The 18,634-nt window shown below is 47.3% G+C and overlaps 1 protein-coding gene across 8 annotated transcripts in view; it reads left to right on the forward strand.

Annotated features, from left to right (window-relative positions):
- Positions 1–3,182: 3,182 nt before the first annotated feature.
- The window catches only part of CDA (cytidine deaminase), a 37,034-nt gene continuing 21,582 nt past the window's right edge, over positions 3,183–18,634 (forward strand). Inside the window, exons 1-4 of one of the 8 annotated variants that reach the window (XM_029066617.2) lie at positions 3,183–3,448; positions 7,130–7,316; positions 11,132–11,206; positions 14,824–15,056. In XM_029066617.2, the coding sequence (XP_028922450.1) occupies positions 14,885–15,056 (172 nt within the window). In that variant the 5' untranslated portion in view covers positions 3,183–3,448; positions 7,130–7,316; positions 11,132–11,206; positions 14,824–14,884. Of the gene's footprint in view, positions 3,449–7,129; positions 7,317–11,111; positions 11,207–14,126; positions 15,057–18,634 lie in introns of those variants that run through there. The other 7 variants (XM_039912102.1, XM_039912103.1, XM_029066622.2 and 4 more) reach the window with 7 other exon arrangements.

The raw sequence follows: 18,634 nt of genomic DNA on the forward strand, positions 1-18,634 counted from the left end.
TATTGTCCTCCCCCAAGCTCTTAGTACAGTGCTATGCACACAGTAAGTGCTCAATAAATGCCATCGATCGCTACAACGTTCTGCACACAGTAAGCACCCAGTAAATATCATTGATTGAAGGAGAGTCTAGGAGAAAAGTCATCTCAAGACACCAGCTTCTCATGTCCCTGGACCAACCTCCTGTTGTGATTTGGATGCACTGGATAGTTCTATCATTCATTCGGTCATTCAAAAGTATTTATTGAGCACTTACTATGTGCAGAGCACTGTACTAAGCGCTTGGAATGGACAATTCAGCAACAGATAGAGACAATCCCTGCCCAATAACGGGCTCACAGTCAGCTTGATTCTCAGAGAATCAATCTAATAGAGCGATCGATGGTATATATTGAGTGATTACTGGGTACAGAGCTCTAAGAACCGGGGAGAGTGTGATAGAGTGGGTAGTCATGATCCCTATCAATCAATCACTCGTGCTTACTGAGCACTTACTGTACCACTTGGGAGAGCACAGTATAACAGAGTCGGTAGACATGTTCCCCGCCCAAACTGAGCTTACAGTCTGTAAGTGGAGACAGACATTACTGTAAATAAATTACAGATACGTACATAAGTGCTGTGGGACTGAGGGAAGGGTGAATAAAGGGTGTAAATCCAAGTGAAAGGCTGAAGCAGAAGGGAGTGTGAGAAGAGGAATTGAGAGCTCCATGCCCACAAAGAGCTGACAATGCATCAATTAATGGTATTTACTGGGTGTTTATAATAATGGTGACATTTGTTAAGCGCTCACTATGTGCCAAGCACAGTTCTAAGCGCTTATGCATGCAGTGTACTATATTAAGTGCTTGGGAGAGTATAATACAGTACAGGTGGGTAGACACAATCATCTTCATCATTAATGATATTTATGGAACCCTTACTGTGTGCAGAGCACTGTAGTAAGCTCTTGGGAGAGTACATATAGTTCAGCTAAGATACTCAGCTCAGACAGTGGCAGAATATCCTGGGGACAATTCCCGATCTCTCCCTCGCTACCTTTTGCCCCCAATCCCAGTGTCTCCAGGTCCACTTACCCCAATTCCTGCTGGTGAAAGTGGGATTGTGGAGAGAGGAAGTTCTCACAAAGTTACCCAAAAGTGACATCTTGTGGCTATTTAGGACCTTTACATTCTTCCCCTGTGGGGTCCCAACTGTCTTTCCAACTCAACCGATCAATCAACCAATCAGTGGTACTTATTGAGCACTTACTGTGTGCTGAACACTGTCCTAAGAGCTTGGAAGAGTACAGTGTAACAGAGTTGATATACACCTCCCACAAGGACCTTACAGTCTAAAGGTCTATGGAAAACCATCAATGATTCCTCTCAATCAACCCGTAATATTTACTGAGCACCTACTGAGTGCTTAACTAGGCAATTGGGAGAGTAAAATAAAGGTAAAAGACACTGTCACTGTCCTCAGGGAGACACAATCTAACAGGGGAGACAGACACAGAATTACTTGCCCTTGGATCTGTACCTTTTATTATCAATTTATTTTAATGTCCGACCCCCTTCTAGACTGTAAGCTCCTTATGGGCAGGCAAGTCTACCGACACTATCATACCGTGTTCTCCAAAGTGCTGAGTCTCGTGTGCTGCCAAGAGAAAGTTCTCAATACATTAGATTGATTGATCCACTGATTCAAAGGGCGGATAGGAACATAAAGAGACCGGGAAAATAGAGAGATGAATAAATTAGCGTTTAAATAGTAGAATCTGTTAATCGATTTATGAGGACATAAATGCTGAGGTGGTAATTGGCAGATGTAACCTGGGGAGAAGAAAACTAATCAGGGAAATCCAAGAAGTGGGATTTCAGGAAGGTTTTGAAGAAAGGGTGAGCTGTAAAGCCCTTCCCTGCGAGGAAGGAGTTCCAACCTCAAGGGAGGGTGAAAGCAAGGGGCCAGAGGGGATTAAGAAAAAGACACAGTGATGTTAGCTTCAGAAGAACACAGAGTGCAAGCTGGGTTGTACTGGGAGAAGAAACTAATAGGAAGGAGGGAGAGAGATGATGAAGTGCCTTAAAGCCAACGGGTCAGGAGTTTCTGCTTCATCCGGAGAGAAATGGGCAACCACTGAAGGTTTCTGAGGGGTGAGGAGATGGCTTCGAAAAATGATCTGGGTAGCAGAGTGAAGTAGGGCCTGGAAATGAGGGTCTGGGAACAGCAAGGAGCCTCATATGATCTAGCCTGCCTATGAGAAGCACCTGGACCAGGATGAGAAGCAGTACGGCCTAATGGAAAGAGCGTGGGCCTGGGATCAGAAGGACCTGCATTCATTCATTCAATCGTATTTATTAAGCGCTTACTCTGTGCAGAGCACTGTACTAACCGCTTGGGAAAGTACAATACAACAATAAACAGTGACATTCCCTGCCCACGACGAGCTCACAGTCTAGGGGTGGGGAGACACACATCAGTACAAATAAATAAAGTGACAGATAAAGTACATATATGCTGTGGAGCTGGGAGAGGGTGGTAGAGCAAAGGAGCAAGTCAGGGTGACACAGAAGGGAGTGGGAGATTCTAATCCTGGCTCCGCCACTTGTCTGCTGTGTGAACTTGGGCAAATCACTCAATTTCCCTGTGCCTCGGTTACCTCATCTGTAAAATGGGGATTAGGACTGAGAGCCCTACGTAAAACTGGAACTGTGTCCAGTCTGATTATCTTGTATCTACCCCAGTGCTTAGTTCAGCGGCTGGCACGTAGTCAGTGCTTAACAAATACCATAAAGAATAAAGCCATCCTCCCCTTCCCATCTCCCCTACTCCCTCCCTCTGCTCTATCCCTCTCCCCGCCCCACAGCACTTGTGTATATATGAACATATTTATTTTATTATTCTATTTATTTTATCAATGATGTGTATATAACTATAATTCTATTTATATTGACCCTATTGATTCCTGTCTACTTGTTATGTTTTGTTGTCTGTCTCCCCTTCTAGACTGTGAGCCAGTTGTTGGGTAGGGATTGTCTCTATTTGTTGCCAAATTGTACTTTCCAAGCACTTAGTACTGTGCTCTGCACACTGTAGGCGCTCAATAAATACGATTGAATGAATCTGGATGGAGAAGAGACAGCAGATCTCTTGAGGCTCCCAACTCCACCCCTCCCATCTCCACCCATACACCCGCAGACACGCTCCTCTCCTCGTCTCCCTCCCAGAAGCGTGAGATCAGGTGGTTCCAGTGCATTCTTCAACACAAGCAGATCCAGGAAGGGGAAGATATTTCAGAAAATCAGTAAACAATTCCCGACTGAAGCACGGAAGCGTCTGAAATAGAAAGTGCCTGAAATCCGAGGGAATTTGTCACTGACAACGGCAGTGGCCGCTCCGTTCCTTGGCCAAGAGGAGAGGCTGGCTCCCAGAAGAAGCTCTTCATCACACGAAGTCCCACATTCCCCCGGTACGTTTCCTCACTGATTTTCCTTAATATCCCGGGGTCCGGCAGACTCTGAAGAAAGCCCCACTGAGACAGGGCCCCAGCTGCCTCCTCTATTTTTTAGACTGTTTCAGGCGACAAGCTGCAACGGGAATGCTCTCCTTCTGCCACTTGTCTCTTTGCCAGCCATTGCGGAGGATACGGGGGAGGACATCTCCCTCGCCCCTGAAATACAATTGAGGGAACAGAATCTCCGGGGGGATCCAGTGGGCTGCTGACAATAATAATAATTATGCTACTTGTTAAGTGCTTACTTTGGGCCAAGCACTGTTCTAAGCACTGGGGTTAGACACATTCCCTGTCCCACACGGGGGTCACACCCTTAATCCCCATTTTACAGAAATGGGAACTGAGGCCCAGAGAAGCGAAGTGACTTGTCCAAGATCACACAGCAGACGCGTGGCGGAGCCGGGATTAGAAGCTATGGTTTTCGGACCTCCGGGCCTCCGCTCTATCCTCTAAGCTGTGCTGTTTCTCAAACAGATAGGACTGCTAAACTACGGTAGGATGTGGGGAAGACTGTCGGTCTTCCCACCATCTGCCCTCCTAGGGGGAAAGCACTAAGGGGATTTGAACCTCTTTTTATTTGTCAAGCACTTACCATGTGCCAGGCACTGTACTAAGCACTGGGATTGATAAAGATAATCAGTTTGGACAAAGCTCATGTACCACATCGATCAATCAATTGTATTTATTGAGCACTTGCTATGTACAGAGCACTCCACTAAGCTATCTGTTATATGGTTATAGTGTATTCTCCCCTGTGCTTAGTAATAGTAATAATAATAATAATGTCGGTATTTGTTAAGCACTTACTACGTGCAGAGCACTGTTCTAAGCGCTGGGGTAGGTACAGGGTCATCAGGTTGTCCCACGTGAGGCTCACAGTTAATCCCCATTTTACAGATGAGGGAACTGAGGCCCAGAGAAGTAAAGTGACTTGCCCACAGTCACACAACTGACAGGTGGCAGAGCCGGGATTCGAACCCATGATCTGTGGCTCCCAAGCCCGTGCTCTTTCCCCTGAGCCACGCTGCTTCTCTACAGTGTGCTGCACACAGTAAGCACTCAAGAAATACCACTGACTGACAGTGCAATACAACAGAATTAACATATACCTGTTTATTGCTATATTGTACTCTCCCAAATCCTTAGTACAGTGCTCTGTACACAATCAGTGCTCAATAAATATGATTGAAGATTGAATGAATGAGAGCCCCAACCTGGCTTTACTGTTTAGTCCTAATCACAGAACCCTGAAGGGTAGAGAGGTAGGGAGAGTCATTTGGTCAGATAATAACTGTGGCATTTGTTGAATACTTACTATGTGTCAAGGGCTGTCCTAATTGCTGGGGTAGATAGAAGATGATCAGATCCCACACAGGGCTCGAGGTCTAAGTAGGAGGGAGAATGGATACTGAATCACCCTTTTGCAGATAAGGGAACTGAGGCACAGAGAAACTAAGTGACTCGCCCAAGGTCCCACAGCAGGCAAGTGGCAGAGCCGGGAATAGAACCCAGGTTCTCTGACTCCCCGCCCCGTTCCCTTTCCACTAGGCCGCACTGCTTCTTTTGTGTCAGATCTTCAGTGACGCCCAGTGCCCTTTAAACTACTTCTGTTTCTAGGAAGAGACTGATGCCCGGGTGAAGGCTGAAAGTCCATGACCCAGCCGGAGCTTTTGGCTGGGTGTTGGCTTCTGTCAGGGCAGGTTCTAGGACATCCTTGGCTGCATGCACAACTCAGCAGGAAGTACAGGCATCTTAGCACAGCTTGGCCAGTGAGGCTCGGAGCCCTTGGAGAAGACACCTCCTCTAGATTGTAAACTTGTTGCAGGCAGGGAATGTCTAACCTTCTCACCGCGCCTCCACCTCACCTGTCCTGTCGTCGACCCCTGGCCCATGTCCTACCTCTGGCCTGAAACGCCCTCCCTCCTCAGATCTGCCAATCACTCTTTCTCCCTTCAAAGCCCTACTGATGGCTCACCTCCTCCAAGAGGCCTTCCCAGACTAAGCCCCCTTTTCCTCAGCTTCCCCTCTCTTCCGCGTCACCTCGACTCTCTCCCTTTTGCTCTTCTCCCCTTCTCCCCGCCCCACAGCTCTTATGTATATATGTATATATAATTCTATTTATTTATTTTGATGCCTGTTTTCTTGTTTTGATGTGTATATATCTATAAATCTATTTATTTATATTGACACCCCTCTACTTGTTTTGATGTCCGTCTTCCCTCTTCTAGACTGTAAGCCTGGTGTGGGCAGGGATTGTCTCTCTATATTGCTGAGTTGTACTTTCCAAGCTCTTAGTCCAGTGTTCTGCACACGGTAAGCGCTCAACAAATACGATTGAATGAATGAATATTGTTTCATGGTTCTCTCCCAAGCGCTTAGAACAGTGCTCTGCACTGAGTAAATGCTCGATAAATACGACTGAATGATGGACTTCTCAGTCCTTGAGCAGATCAGAACAAAAGTGGCCAGGAGTCCCAAATAGTCCACTTACCCCCCAACCTTTTTATGGCACTTGTTAAGCACTAATTATATGCCAGGTATTATTCTGAGCACTGGGATAGATAAAAGCCAATCTCACATGGGGCTCACTGTCTTAATCCCCATTTTACAGACAGGTAACTGAGGCACAGAGAAGTTTGGTGACTCGTCCAAGGTCACCCAGCAGAACAGTGGCAGAGCTGGGGTTAGAACCCAGGTCTGACTGACTCCCGGCTCCATGATAATAATGTTGGTATTTGTTAAGTGCTTACTATGTGCACAGCACTGTTCTAAGCGCTGGGGTAGATACAGGGTAATCAGGTTGTCCTATGTGAGGCTCACAGTCTTAATCCCCATTTTACAGATGAGGGAACTGAGGCACAGAGAAGTGAAGTGACTTGCCCACAGTCACACAGCTGACAAGCGGCAAAGCCGGGATTCGAACCTATGACCTCTGATTCCCAAGCCCGGGCTCTTTCCACTGAGCCACGCTGCTATCCACTAGGCCACGCTGGGAACTGCCAGTGGTCACAGATCTTTAACTCGTTGTGGACAAGGAATGTGTCTGCCAACTCCGTTGCATTGTACTCTCTCAAATGTTCAGTACAGTGCTCTGCATACAGTACGCGCTCAATAAATACCATTGACTGATTGATTCATCTGGAAAAGGTGGCAACTCAGGAAGCGGAGGCCAACTAGGCATTCCTCCCGGCTCTGAGGGCTGACCCCCTGGGTGACAATGAACGCTCACCTTCCCATCTCTCTGCCTCAGTTTCCACTTCTGTAGTCAATTAGAAACAGTGTGGCCTACTGGATAGAGCACTCACCTGGGAATAAGGGGACCAGGGTTCTAATTCCAGCTCCGCCACGTACCTGCTGTGTGACCTGGAGCAAGGCACTTAACTTCTCTGTGCCACAGTTACGTCATCTGTAAAATGGGGCTCCAATACCTGTTCTCCTCCCTGCTTTGACTGTGAGCCCTGGGTGGAACAGGGACTGGCTCTGACCTGTTTATCCTGTATCTTTCCCAGCTCTTAGAACAGTGCTTGATACACACTAAATGCTTAACAAATGCCATTATATTTATTAATTTTTAATCAATGGTATTTATTGAGCGCTCATTTTCCTTTCTTTTTTCTTTTTATGGTATTTTTTAAGCGCTTACCATGTGCCAAGCACTACCTCAGGAAAGCTGCCCCAACAGGTCCTGACCTTCTCCTTCAATCTTCCTGAACTCTGAAGTTGGTCCAGTGGAAGGGAAGCAAAGTATCCCCAAGGGGCCCGATTAAGTGGAAATCAGAGTAAGATAAAAAAAATGTAAATGGAGCACTTTGGACCGACTCCGGTAAGGTCACGTTAAAAGTTAACCAGGCGGGGACTTTTCTCTCTCTTGCTGGAGAAAGCCGGGCAATCAGACAGTGGTACCACCTGGGAGATTTCCGTGTGCCGAGCACTGTGCTGAGGGCTTGGGAGAGTACAAGGCAACAAGATTCTGTGAGAAACAGCATGGCTGAGTGGATAGAGTATGGACCTTTGCTACATTTCCTCCTATGAGTCTCACGTGGACAGGAACTGGGTCTGATCTGAATGTTTTATATCAGTGCTGCGGACAAAATAAAGGCTCACTGTAGGCAGGGAATGTTTCTGTTTTTTCCTATATTGTACTCTCCAAAGCGCTTAGTATAGTGCTCTGCACGTAGTAGGTGCTCAATAAATATGACTGACTGACCGACTGGAAGTCAGAAGGACCTCCAGTGGTTGCCTATCAACCTCCGTATCAAACAGAAATTCCTCACTATTGGCTTCAAAACTCTCCATCACCTTGTCCCTTCTTATCTCACCTCCCTTCTCTCCTTCTACATCCCAGCCCTCACACTCCGCTCCTCTGCAGTTAACCTTCTCACTGTGCCTCCATCTCACCTGTCTCGCCGCCTTCGATCCCTGGCGCACTTCCTACCTCTGGCCTGGAGCGCTCTCCCTCCTCAAATCTGCCAGGCATTCACTCTTCCCCCCTTCCAAGCCCTACTGAAGGCGCATCTCCTCCAAGAGGCCTTCCCAGACTAAGCCCACTTTTCCTCAGCTCCCCCTCCCTTCCACGTCACCTCGATTCGCTTCCTTTGCTCTTCCCCCCCTCCTCTCCCCACAGCACTTATGTATATATGTGTATAGCTATAATTCTATTTATTTATACTGATGACTGTTTTCCTTGTTTTGATGTCTGTCTTCCCCCTTTCTAGACTGTAAACCCAGTGTGGGCAGGGATTGTCTCTATTGCTGAATTATACTTTCCAAGCTCTTCGTATAGAGCTCTGCACACAGTTAAGCACTCAATAAATACGACTGAATGAATGAATGAATGAATGGACCTGAGTTCTAATTCTGACTCTACCGCTTATCTGCTGTGGGATCTTGGGCAAGTCACTTAAGTTCCCTGTGCCTCAGTTACCTCGTCTGTAAAATGGGGTTAAGACTGTGAACCCCATGTGGGACATGGACTGTGTCCAACTTGATTAGTTTGTATCTACCCCAGCACTTAGTACAGTGCCTGGCACATAGTAAGCGCATAACAAATACCATAAAAAGCAAAAAGATTGGGAGCATCTGGGCATCGTGAAGAGAAATCTGCCAGGTGTTACTGGTTGAGAGATTCCTTCTCAAGGAATCTCCTTGGTGGTCTTCTCCCCCTCCAGGTCCAGGCCCATCTCTGGGCTCCTGTCTTCAGCTGGACAGTGTGGCTTGGTCCCACCTCACCCCCACAGGCCCCCATTCCTGGGCCCAGGCCTTGCCCCAGCTCCCTGGATGCTGGCAGGCCTCCCAAGTTGGTTTTGCCCATCTTCCCTCACCTCTGTGGCCTCAATATTCCTCCCCTAGACATCCCTCTGGCTCCTTATGTAGCATTTTAGTGGAAGCAGCATGGCCTAGTGGATAGAACAGGGACCTGGGTTCTAACCCTGACTCTGCCACACGTCTCCTTTGTAACTTTCGGCAAGTCACTTAACTTCTCCGTGCCTCTATTATCTCATCTGTAAAATGGGGATGAAGATTCTGAGCCCCATGTGGGATAGTTCCTCAAGGGTCAGTTCTTGGCCCTCTTCTGTTCTCCATCTACACTCACTCCCTCGGTGAACTCATCCGCTCTCACGGCTTTGACTACCATCTCTACGCAGATGACATGCAGATCTACATCTCCGCCCCTGTCCTCTCCCCCTCCCTTCAGGCTCGCATCTCCTCCCGCCTCCGGGACGTCTCCACCTGGATGTCGGCCCGCCACCTAAAACTCAACGTGAGCGAGACCGAGCTCCTCATCTTCCCTCCCAAACCCGGTCCTCTCCCAGATTTCTCTATCACCGTGGATGGCACGACCATCCTTCCCATCTCTCGGGCCCGTGATCTCGGTGTCATCCTTGACTCGTCTCTCTCGTTCACCCCACACATCCTATCCGTTACCGAGACCTGCCGGTTTCAACTTTACGATATCGCCAAGATCCGCTCTTTCCTCTCCACCCAAATGGCTACCTTACTGCTACGGGCTCTCGTTATATCCCGGCTAGACTACCGTGTCGGCCTTCTCTCTGATCTCCCTTGCTCCTCTCTCGCCCCTCTCCGGTCTATTCTTCACTCCGCTGCCCGGCTCATCTTCCCGCAGAAACGATCTGGGCGTGTCACTCCCCCTCTTAAACACCTCCAGTGGTTCCCTATCGACCTCCGCTCCAAACAAAAACTTCTCACTCTAGGCTTCGAGGCTCTCCATCACCTTGCCCCTTCCTACCTCTCCTCCCTTCTCTCTTTCTACCGCCCACCCCGCACGCTCCGCTCCTCCGCCGCCCACCTCCTCGCCGTCCCTCGGTCTCGCCCATCCCGCCGTCGACCCCCGGGCCACGTCCTCCCACGGTCCCGGAACGCCCTCCCTCCTCACCTCCGCCAAAACTGATTCTCTTCCCCTCTTCAAAACCCTACTTAAAACTCACCTCCTCCAAGAGGCCTTCCCAGACTGAGCTCCTCTTCTCCCTCTACTCCCTCTACCACCCCCCTTCACCTCTCCGCAGCTTAACCCTCTTTTCCCCCCATCTCCCTCTGCTCCTCCCCCTCTCCCTTCCCCTCCCCTCAGCACCGTACTCGTCCGCTCAACTGTATATATTTTCATCACCCTATTTATTCTGTTAATGAAATGTACATCGCCTCGATTCTATTTAGTCGCCATTGTTTTTACGAGAGGTTCTTCCCCTCGACTCTATTTATCGCCATCGTTCTCGTCTGCCCGTCTCCCCCGATTAGACCGTAAGCCCGTCAAATGGCAGGGACCGTCTCTATCTGTTGCCGACTTGTTCATCCCAAGCGCTTAGTACAGTGCTCTGCACATAGTAAGCGCTCAACAAATACTATTGAATGAATGAATGAAAGTGAAATGACTTGCCCAAGGTCACACGGCAGGGAAGTGATAGAGCGGAGATTAGAATCCAGATCCTCTGACTCCAGGCTCGCTCTTTTTCCACTAGGCCAGGCTGCTTCATATTGATCTGAAACCCAGTGGCATTTCTAATGTCCAAGAGGAATAGAAACTAATCAGTAAATGCAGGCAATCCTGCAGGGAGAACCAAAAGAAACTCAGTCTGGACAAGGTCTGACCAATTCATTCCATAATGTCATGATGATGCATCCTTTGGTGAGAGTCAGCCAAAGCCTGAAGGGCTTGAATTTTCAGCAGAGTTCATGAACAGACTTAGCCGCTCAGCGTGATTTCTCTTAAGTCCAGTCAGGTTTTTTTTAAAGTTATGAGCCAAGCAGTGTGGCCTAGTGGAAAGAGAAGGACCAGAGAGCCAAAGGACCTGGGTTCTAATCCTGGCTCTGCCAATTGCCTGCTGTTTGACTTTGGGCAAGTCAGTTCATGTCTCTGTGCCTCAGTTTCCTCATCTGTGAAATGGAGATTCAAAATGCTCTCTCCCTCTTACTTGGACTGTGAACCCCATGTAATTTATTTAAGAATCTGTCTTCCCTGATAGACTGTAAACTCTGTGAGGGAAGGGGTCATGTCTACTGATTTAGCATACATTTCCAAGTGCTTAGCAAAGTGCTTGCCCAAAGTAAACACTCCAATACCATTAATTGATGAATTGATTGATTGACCTATAACATGTGTTAGTCATCTGGTACTATCCATAGAGAAATTGAGTCCAAAGGCAATCCTCCGCCACGCCACCGAAGCCCAGAATCTAGAGGAAGAGAAGGAACGCAAAGGTACGTAAATCATTTAGATTTAAGCATTTAAAAAGCTTTTAAACATTAAGCCAAGTTCTACTCAAACAGATTGCCCTGCAGAGGTTCGTGATCCATATCTTCCTTCCCCTACCCGATTCAAAGTGGCCTAGTGAAATGAGGGGACCTAGGTTCTAATCCCCGCTCTATTGCTTCCCTGCTGCGTAATCTTGGGAGAGTCATTTAACTTCTCTGGGCCTCAGTTTCCTTATCTGTAAAATGCAGATTAAAAAAAATATTCTCCCTCATATTTAGACTGTAAGCTCCTTGTGGAGCAGAGATTGTATTCCACCTGATTATCCTGTATGCAACCCAGCTTTTAGGATAGTGCTTGGCACATAGGAAGCACTTAATAAATGCCACAGTTATTTTTATTAGTTACTATTATCGATCCAGTTTCTTAAGGACTGTGGGAGGAGGGCTATCATTAGTAATATTAATAATAGTGGTATTTATGAGAAGCAGCATGGCTCAGTGGAAAGAGCCCGGGCTTTGGAGTCAGAGGTCATGAGTTAGAATCCCAGCTCTGCCACTTGTCAGCTCTGTGACTGTGGGCAAGTCACTTAACTTCTCTGTGCCTCAGTTACCTCATCTGTAAAATGGGGATTAAGACTGTGAGCCCCAAGTGGGACATCCTGATTCCCCTGTGTCTACCCCAGCGCTTAGAACAGTGCTCGGCACATAGTAAGCGCTTAACAAATACCAACATTATTATTATTTTTTAAGCACTTACTATGTGCCAAGAACTGTACTAAGCACTGGGGTAGATAAGATAATCAAGTCCCACATGAGGCTCACAGCTTAAGTAGGAGGGAGAAAAAGTATTAAATCCCCATTTTGCAGATGAGCGAACTGAGCCCCAGAAAAGTCAAATGATTTGCCCAAGGTCATATGGCAGACAAGTGGAGGAGCTAGGAGCAAAAACGCACATCCTCTGGCCCACAGGTCTTTCCATTAGGCCATGAGGTCTCTGAGCCACAGGAGTGGTGGGGGTGATGATGATGATGGTATTTAAGCTTCCACTATGTGCCAAGCACTGTTCAAAGCGCTGGGGTAGATACAAGTTAATCAGGTTGTCCCACATGAGGCTCACAGTCTTAATCCCCATTTTATAGATGAGGTAACTGAGGTGCAGAAAAGTGACTTGCCCCAAATCACACAGCTGATAAGTGGTGGAGCAGGAATTAGGACCCATGACCTCTGACTTCCAAGTCCATGCTCTTTCCACTAAGCCACGGGTAGGGGGACCAATCTCCTTCAACCCCCAAACCCTGTATAGCCAGCTGGTTTGCAGCCCTAGGTTCTGTAGGCTGTATTTTTTAGGTGAATGTGAGGAGAGGGATTGATCAGCGGAGGAGGTGGACATGGGAAAAAACAAACAGCAAAATGCTAAGTAACCTCAGCAGGTGAACAAGGTCACCACCTCCATTCTTGGGCTCTGTTCCAGTAGAACTTCATGACCTAGTGGGAGTTTGTTCCCAGGGTTCATCGTTCACTAATCTTCGGGTGAATAACGTCTCCTGTTACTCACTGGGTCAGATATGAGGGAGTTTAGGGCCTGCGCTGGCTATATCTGTGCTTCCCTCTCAGGGCTCTTCTGCCTCCGTAGTCAGTTGCAGGAGTTAGAAATCATGGGGTTTGGAGGGCAACCAGATAAGCTTTCTGCCCCCTCCTCCAAGAAGCAGTGGACTTAGGCAGAGTCGTGACTAGAGGAAAGGAAGAAAAAAGAGAGACAAAGAAAAAGAGAACTAAAGAGAGAGAGAGAGGATGAGATAGAAATAGATCTAATTGGATAGATCTATATTAGATCTACTGGATAATAGTGTTGGTAGATGTGAAGCAGCCAGCGTGGCTCAGTGGAAAGAGCCCGGGCTTGGGAGCCAGCGATCATGGGTTCGAATCCCAGCTCTGCCACCTGTCAGCTGTGTGACTGTGGGCAAGTCACTTTACTTCTCTGTGCCTCAGTTCCCTCATCTGTAAATTGGGGATGAAGACTGTGAGCCTCATGTGGGACAATCTGACGACCCTGTATCTACCCCAGAGCTTAGAACAGTGCTCTGCACACAGTAAGCGCTTAACAAATACCAACATTATTATTATAGAAAGAGAAAGACAGGATAGAGGAAGAGTTAGAAAGAGAGAAAGTGTCAGGTGTGCCAAACACCCTGCCTAGCTGTGAATGAGCGTTTGTATGAGGAGGGGAAGAGGAAGAAAGCCATGGCAGGTGACAGTGTAATTCTACCCTTCCTCTTGGATGTTGACTCCAACTCACTTGCCCCAGTCATGATGATCTTGGTTTACCCAAGCCACACCTATGAAAAGCCCCAAGCACACCCTGAGAGACAGGGATCATGTCTAATTCTTTCACCTGTATATTCTCCTATATTCTCCACTGGTCTGTGGTGGGGGATCTCAGCTCTCCAACCCCAGAAACCAGACCTGGAGCGGAGAACAACCCTTTCCCCGCTCCTTTCCAGACTCACAGCATTGATTCCAATTCCGGATTCAAATTCCTCTGCCAACCCAATCTAAGGGAGCTCCAGCCAAACAGGAGTCCTGGAGTGAGCATGTTTTAGAAATTTAATCTACCTACACTGAGCCATTCAGGGTGGAGGGTCCAGCAGCTATAGGTGCCTTGAAGACTGGGTCCACTTGGGGGGAGGAAATAGCTAAGCTCTCCCACAGTATGGCCTTGTGGTTAGACCATGGCCCTGGGAGTCTCAAGGACCTGGGTTCTAATCTCAGCTCTGCCATTTGTATGCTGTGTGACCTTGGGCAAACCACTTCACTTCTCTGGGCCTCAGTTCCTTCATCTGTAAAATGGGGGTTGAGATTGTGAACCCTACATGGGACAGGGACTATGTCCAACTGAGTTACGTTGTATCTACCCCAGCACTTAGTACAACACCTGGCAAATAGGCACTTAAATTCCACCGTTGTTATTATTATTACATCTTCTGACACCTCAACATGGCTGCTACCAGTGTTGGGTTTGGCCTCCTGACTGCACCACCCAGAAAACAGGTTTTCTGAATCTCTGACGAGAGATTCCTGGACCTGGATGGGAGCTCAGCCTCTGTTTCCACTCATGTGTACTGTGCAGAGACATACTTCCACGCTCTCCTACCCCAAATGTGGCAATTTTTGCTTAGACTGCAGACTCAAGAGATTAGCCAAACCCCAACGATGTGGAGAGCGCCTCTTGGAGAAAGAACACACACCCAGTGCTGACTCACCCTTAGACACCCCAGTGGGAAGTGCTAATTCAGTGGCAGAGACAAAAAAAAACCCAAAAGTCAAAACCACACAGAACACCAGAGACTGAAATTCAGCAAACTTATGGGAACTCACACTATGCAAAACAACAGACCACAAGTCTCCTGTCTCTGGAGAGTGAAAAAGCACACCTCACCTCTAGCGGAAGAGAGGTGTCACTATTTCTCTCTCACCCTCTACCTGCCAGAGAGACAGAGGAGGACACTCGTCCATCCAAACACGATACCCTATAACTAAGACACACCCACGATAGTAGGTGGAGACTTTGGCTCCACAATTCCAGGCTCCGGATGACTTTGGCTGACACCCATTCAATCCACAAGCATTTCCTCCAGCTGTTGCTTGCCTGAGCCAGGACCCGTGGAATCAGAGGTGCTTGGAGAAATGGCCCAGGTGAATGCCCTTTGCCATCAGACAAATTTGCCTCAAGTGGAAGCAGATCAAATCCAACAGCTTGTGAGGTCTTGCCAGGCAGCCAAGAAATTTGCCTACTGTCCCTACAGCAATTTCCCAGTTGGAGCAGCCTTGCTGACCACAGACGGCAAGATTTTCTCCGGTAAGTAAGGAGTCTCAGGCTCAAGTTGGTCCTTGGGGGAAGCCTGCTTTGGGGAAGTTAGCTGTGCTCTAAGGAGACCCATGATAATTGTGGTATTTATGTGCTAAACACTGGGGTAGGAACAAGATCATCAGGTCAGAGGCATCCTTGTCCCACACGGAGCTCACAGTCTAGAACATAATCTCAATCCCTAACTCTGACCCTCCCTCCCCTCTTGAAAGAGAATTGTTAGAATGGAAAGGAGAAGGTTGGAAGCGCCTGGAGATTAGATATTGAAGAGAAATTCTTCTGGGATTAGAGCGTTGAGGACTGTCATTATGGGCAGGAAATGTAGCTGCTAATTCCGTTGTATTATTTTCTCCTGAGCACTTAGAACAGTGCTCTGTATATAGTAAGTAAATAAGAATTGTGGGGTTGACTGGGAAGGAAGAAACGGTTGAGAAATTCTAAAGGAAGCACCCAACACTTAAGTACGTAACTATTGTGGTATTTAAGTACTCTATGCCAAGCTCTGTACTAAAATCAAAATCATCAGGTCCCACACGAGGCTCACATTATCTGTCAGTAGGAGGGAAAACGGGGATTCATTTTACAGATGAGGGAACTGAGGCTCAGAGAAGTTAAGTGACTTGACCAAAGTCAGCTAGCAGGTATGTGGCAGAGCCAGGATTAGAACCCAGGTCTCATGACTTCCAGGTCGAGACCCTTTCCACTATGTGAGACTGTTTCATATCCTTACGTTGTGCCATTTGTCCTATCTGTAATTTATTTTCATGTCATTCTCCCCCTGTAGGATGGAAGTTCCTGTAGGCAGGAATCTGTGTCCTCCAATACTATTGTATTCAATAACTTAATGCAGTGCTCTACACACAGTAGGCATTTAATAAATTCCCAATGATCTCTTGAAAATGGAAGTAAACAGGGGAGTAAGAAATAATTTGGACCCTTGCATTGGGGGGACCAAAATCCAGGCACTGCAGAGATGCCCGTGGTCCCGGTGTTCAGGACACCTCTAAAGTAATACTAATAATTATGGTAATTGTTAAACACTGTGCCAACCCCTGTTCTAACATGTCTACCACCTCTTATACTGCACTCTCTCAAGTGCTTAGTACAGTGCTCTACACACAGTAAACATTGAAATGCAGTCTACTGATTCTAAGCTCTGGGGGAGATAGAAATTAATCAGGTCGATCATAGTCCCTTTCCAACATGGGGCACACAGAATATAGTCCAGTTTATAAACAATATCTGCCCCAACTCATGGGAAGGTGGGAAGACCAAGTGGTGCTACAGGGAAAGAGACTCTCAGAGAGAGCCTTCCTTTCTCTTCTTTCTTCAGCATTTAATAAAGTGCTCTGCACACAGCCAGTGCTCAATAAATGCAACTGACTATTCTTTCTTCATGATCATTGTTTAAGCTCTAACTCCTGGGACCGAAGATTTCTAGCTTCTGACATCCAGTCCGACCCCGGGGGTTTTTTCTAATAATAATGGTATTTGTCGAGCACCCGTTAAGCACCAGAGTAGATACAAGATGATTAGTTCCGCCATGGTGCTCACGTTTTAAGTGGGAGTGAGAATAGGTATTGAATCCTCATTATAGCTGGGATTAGAACCCAGGTCCTCCGACTCCCTAGCCTGTGCTCTTTCTATGGGCCACACTGCTTCTGCTGAAGAGGATTCAAAAAATCTACATTTGTGACTCAGTTGTCTATGTTGAGCCCTTGTTTTGTACAGTGTGCTACATTAAGTGCCTGGGAGAGTATTATTGAGGTAGAAGGCACAATCTTTTTAAGATTGCAATCTAATGTAAGAGACTGACAGAATGATTTAGAGGCAGGAGAAAGAAGCAAAAAATGTATTGGGGAGAGCTTCCTGAGGGAGGTGGGCTTTCAGAAAGGCTTTGAACTTGAAGGATTTAACCTGTTAGGCAGTTAACATTTAAGGGAAGTATCTGAACCTAATTCTTTTCACTGCAGTTCAACACCAAAGAACTGAAAAGCGTTTGTCTAAGCAGCCAGCATACTGTTTATTGTGGGTGTGAGTGTCTTCTGCTGATTGGTCTCCCTTCCTCTTGTTTGACAGCTGTCACCTTGGGGAAGGGGTGCTGTCAGTTCGGAGCTGCCCTCTCACTCCACCTACCAACCCGCCTGGACTTTGGGGTTTGCCTTGAGGCCACCCCAAGATAACAAATCAGAGGGTGGTGCAGCTGAGCCCTGGGTACTATGACCTGAATCGCCCACCCCAGTCCCAGGAACATGGAGATTTTCTACAGACTTTATGTAGCATTTCCCCCTGGTACTGAACCAATTCATAGGAACAGACAGGACAGATCATTACAGGTTTCCCCCAGGGCCTAAGGGACTTCTGAATAGAGATAACTCACTGACATTCCAGTTCTACCAACTAGCTGACAATCTCAATTAAATATTAACCCTGAAACTGTCCCCTGGCCACGAATCACTGTCCCCTAAAGGGCGGGGTCTTGGACATAGGAGAATTTACTCTGCGATTTTAACCCCCGACTCCGGAGACAGTTCCGTGCCCCATCTAATCTGGAGAGAGTGGCTGATGTTTATATGGTGTGGTAGAGAGGGCAACAGGCCTGGGTGTCAGAAGGTCAGAGGTTTTAATCCCAGCCCCACCACTCGTCTGCTGTGTGACTTTCGGCAAGTCACATCACTTCTCTGTGCCTCAGTTACCTCATCTGTAAAATGGAGATTGAGACTGGAAGCCCCACATGGGACTGGGACTGTGTCCAACACAGTTTGCTGGTATAATAATAATGTTGGTATTTGTTATGTGCAGAGCGCTATTGTAAGCGCTGGGGGAGATACAGGGTAATCAGGTTGTCCCACGTGAGGCTCACAGTCTTAATTCCCATTTTACAGATGAGGTAACTGAAGCCCAGAGAAGTTAAGTGACTTGCCCAAAGTCACACAGCTGACTTGTATCCACCCCAGGCCTTATTACAATGCCTGGCACATAGAAAACACTTAATAAATACTACAGTTATTACCTAGGGGACTGGGCCTTGGACATAGAAGAACTAAATTGACAATTTTAAGGTCTCCCCCCCCTCCTGGAGACATTTCAGTGGCCCTTCTAGGCTGGAGAGAGCATGGCTGATGTTTATTGTATCACTCTTATAATCACCGTCATCACTTTCTTCCCACCCTCTATTGGGCTCAGGATCTTAGGCACTCCTGCAGATGTGCAATATACAACAGTAATTAATAACCACAATTAAATTCTCATTACTTGCTATCCTCTTGTGGGATTCTGCAAATAGAAATTCCAGCAAGGCCATTAGCTTGCGGGGCTGGGGTGAGAAGTGGGGGAGGAGGAGGAAGGGGTTGACAAGATCATAAAGAAGTGAAGGGGCAAGGCAAAAGAGAGGAGGGGAGTGTTGGGAGGGAAGGACAGAGTAAAGAAAATCTGAAAGGAAGAAAGAAAAATGGAGGAGGAAATGAGAAAAATCTAAAGGATATGGAGCGCATCTGAGAAAATCAGGAGCTGAAAAGGGCAGGGAGAAAGGAGAGAAAAGGGAACTTGAGGGAGACTGCAGAGCCAGG

Source organism: Ornithorhynchus anatinus, chromosome 5 (genome assembly GCF_004115215.2).
Source record: "Ornithorhynchus anatinus isolate Pmale09 chromosome 5, mOrnAna1.pri.v4, whole genome shotgun sequence".
Taxonomy (NCBI): domain Eukaryota; kingdom Metazoa; phylum Chordata; class Mammalia; order Monotremata; family Ornithorhynchidae; genus Ornithorhynchus; species Ornithorhynchus anatinus.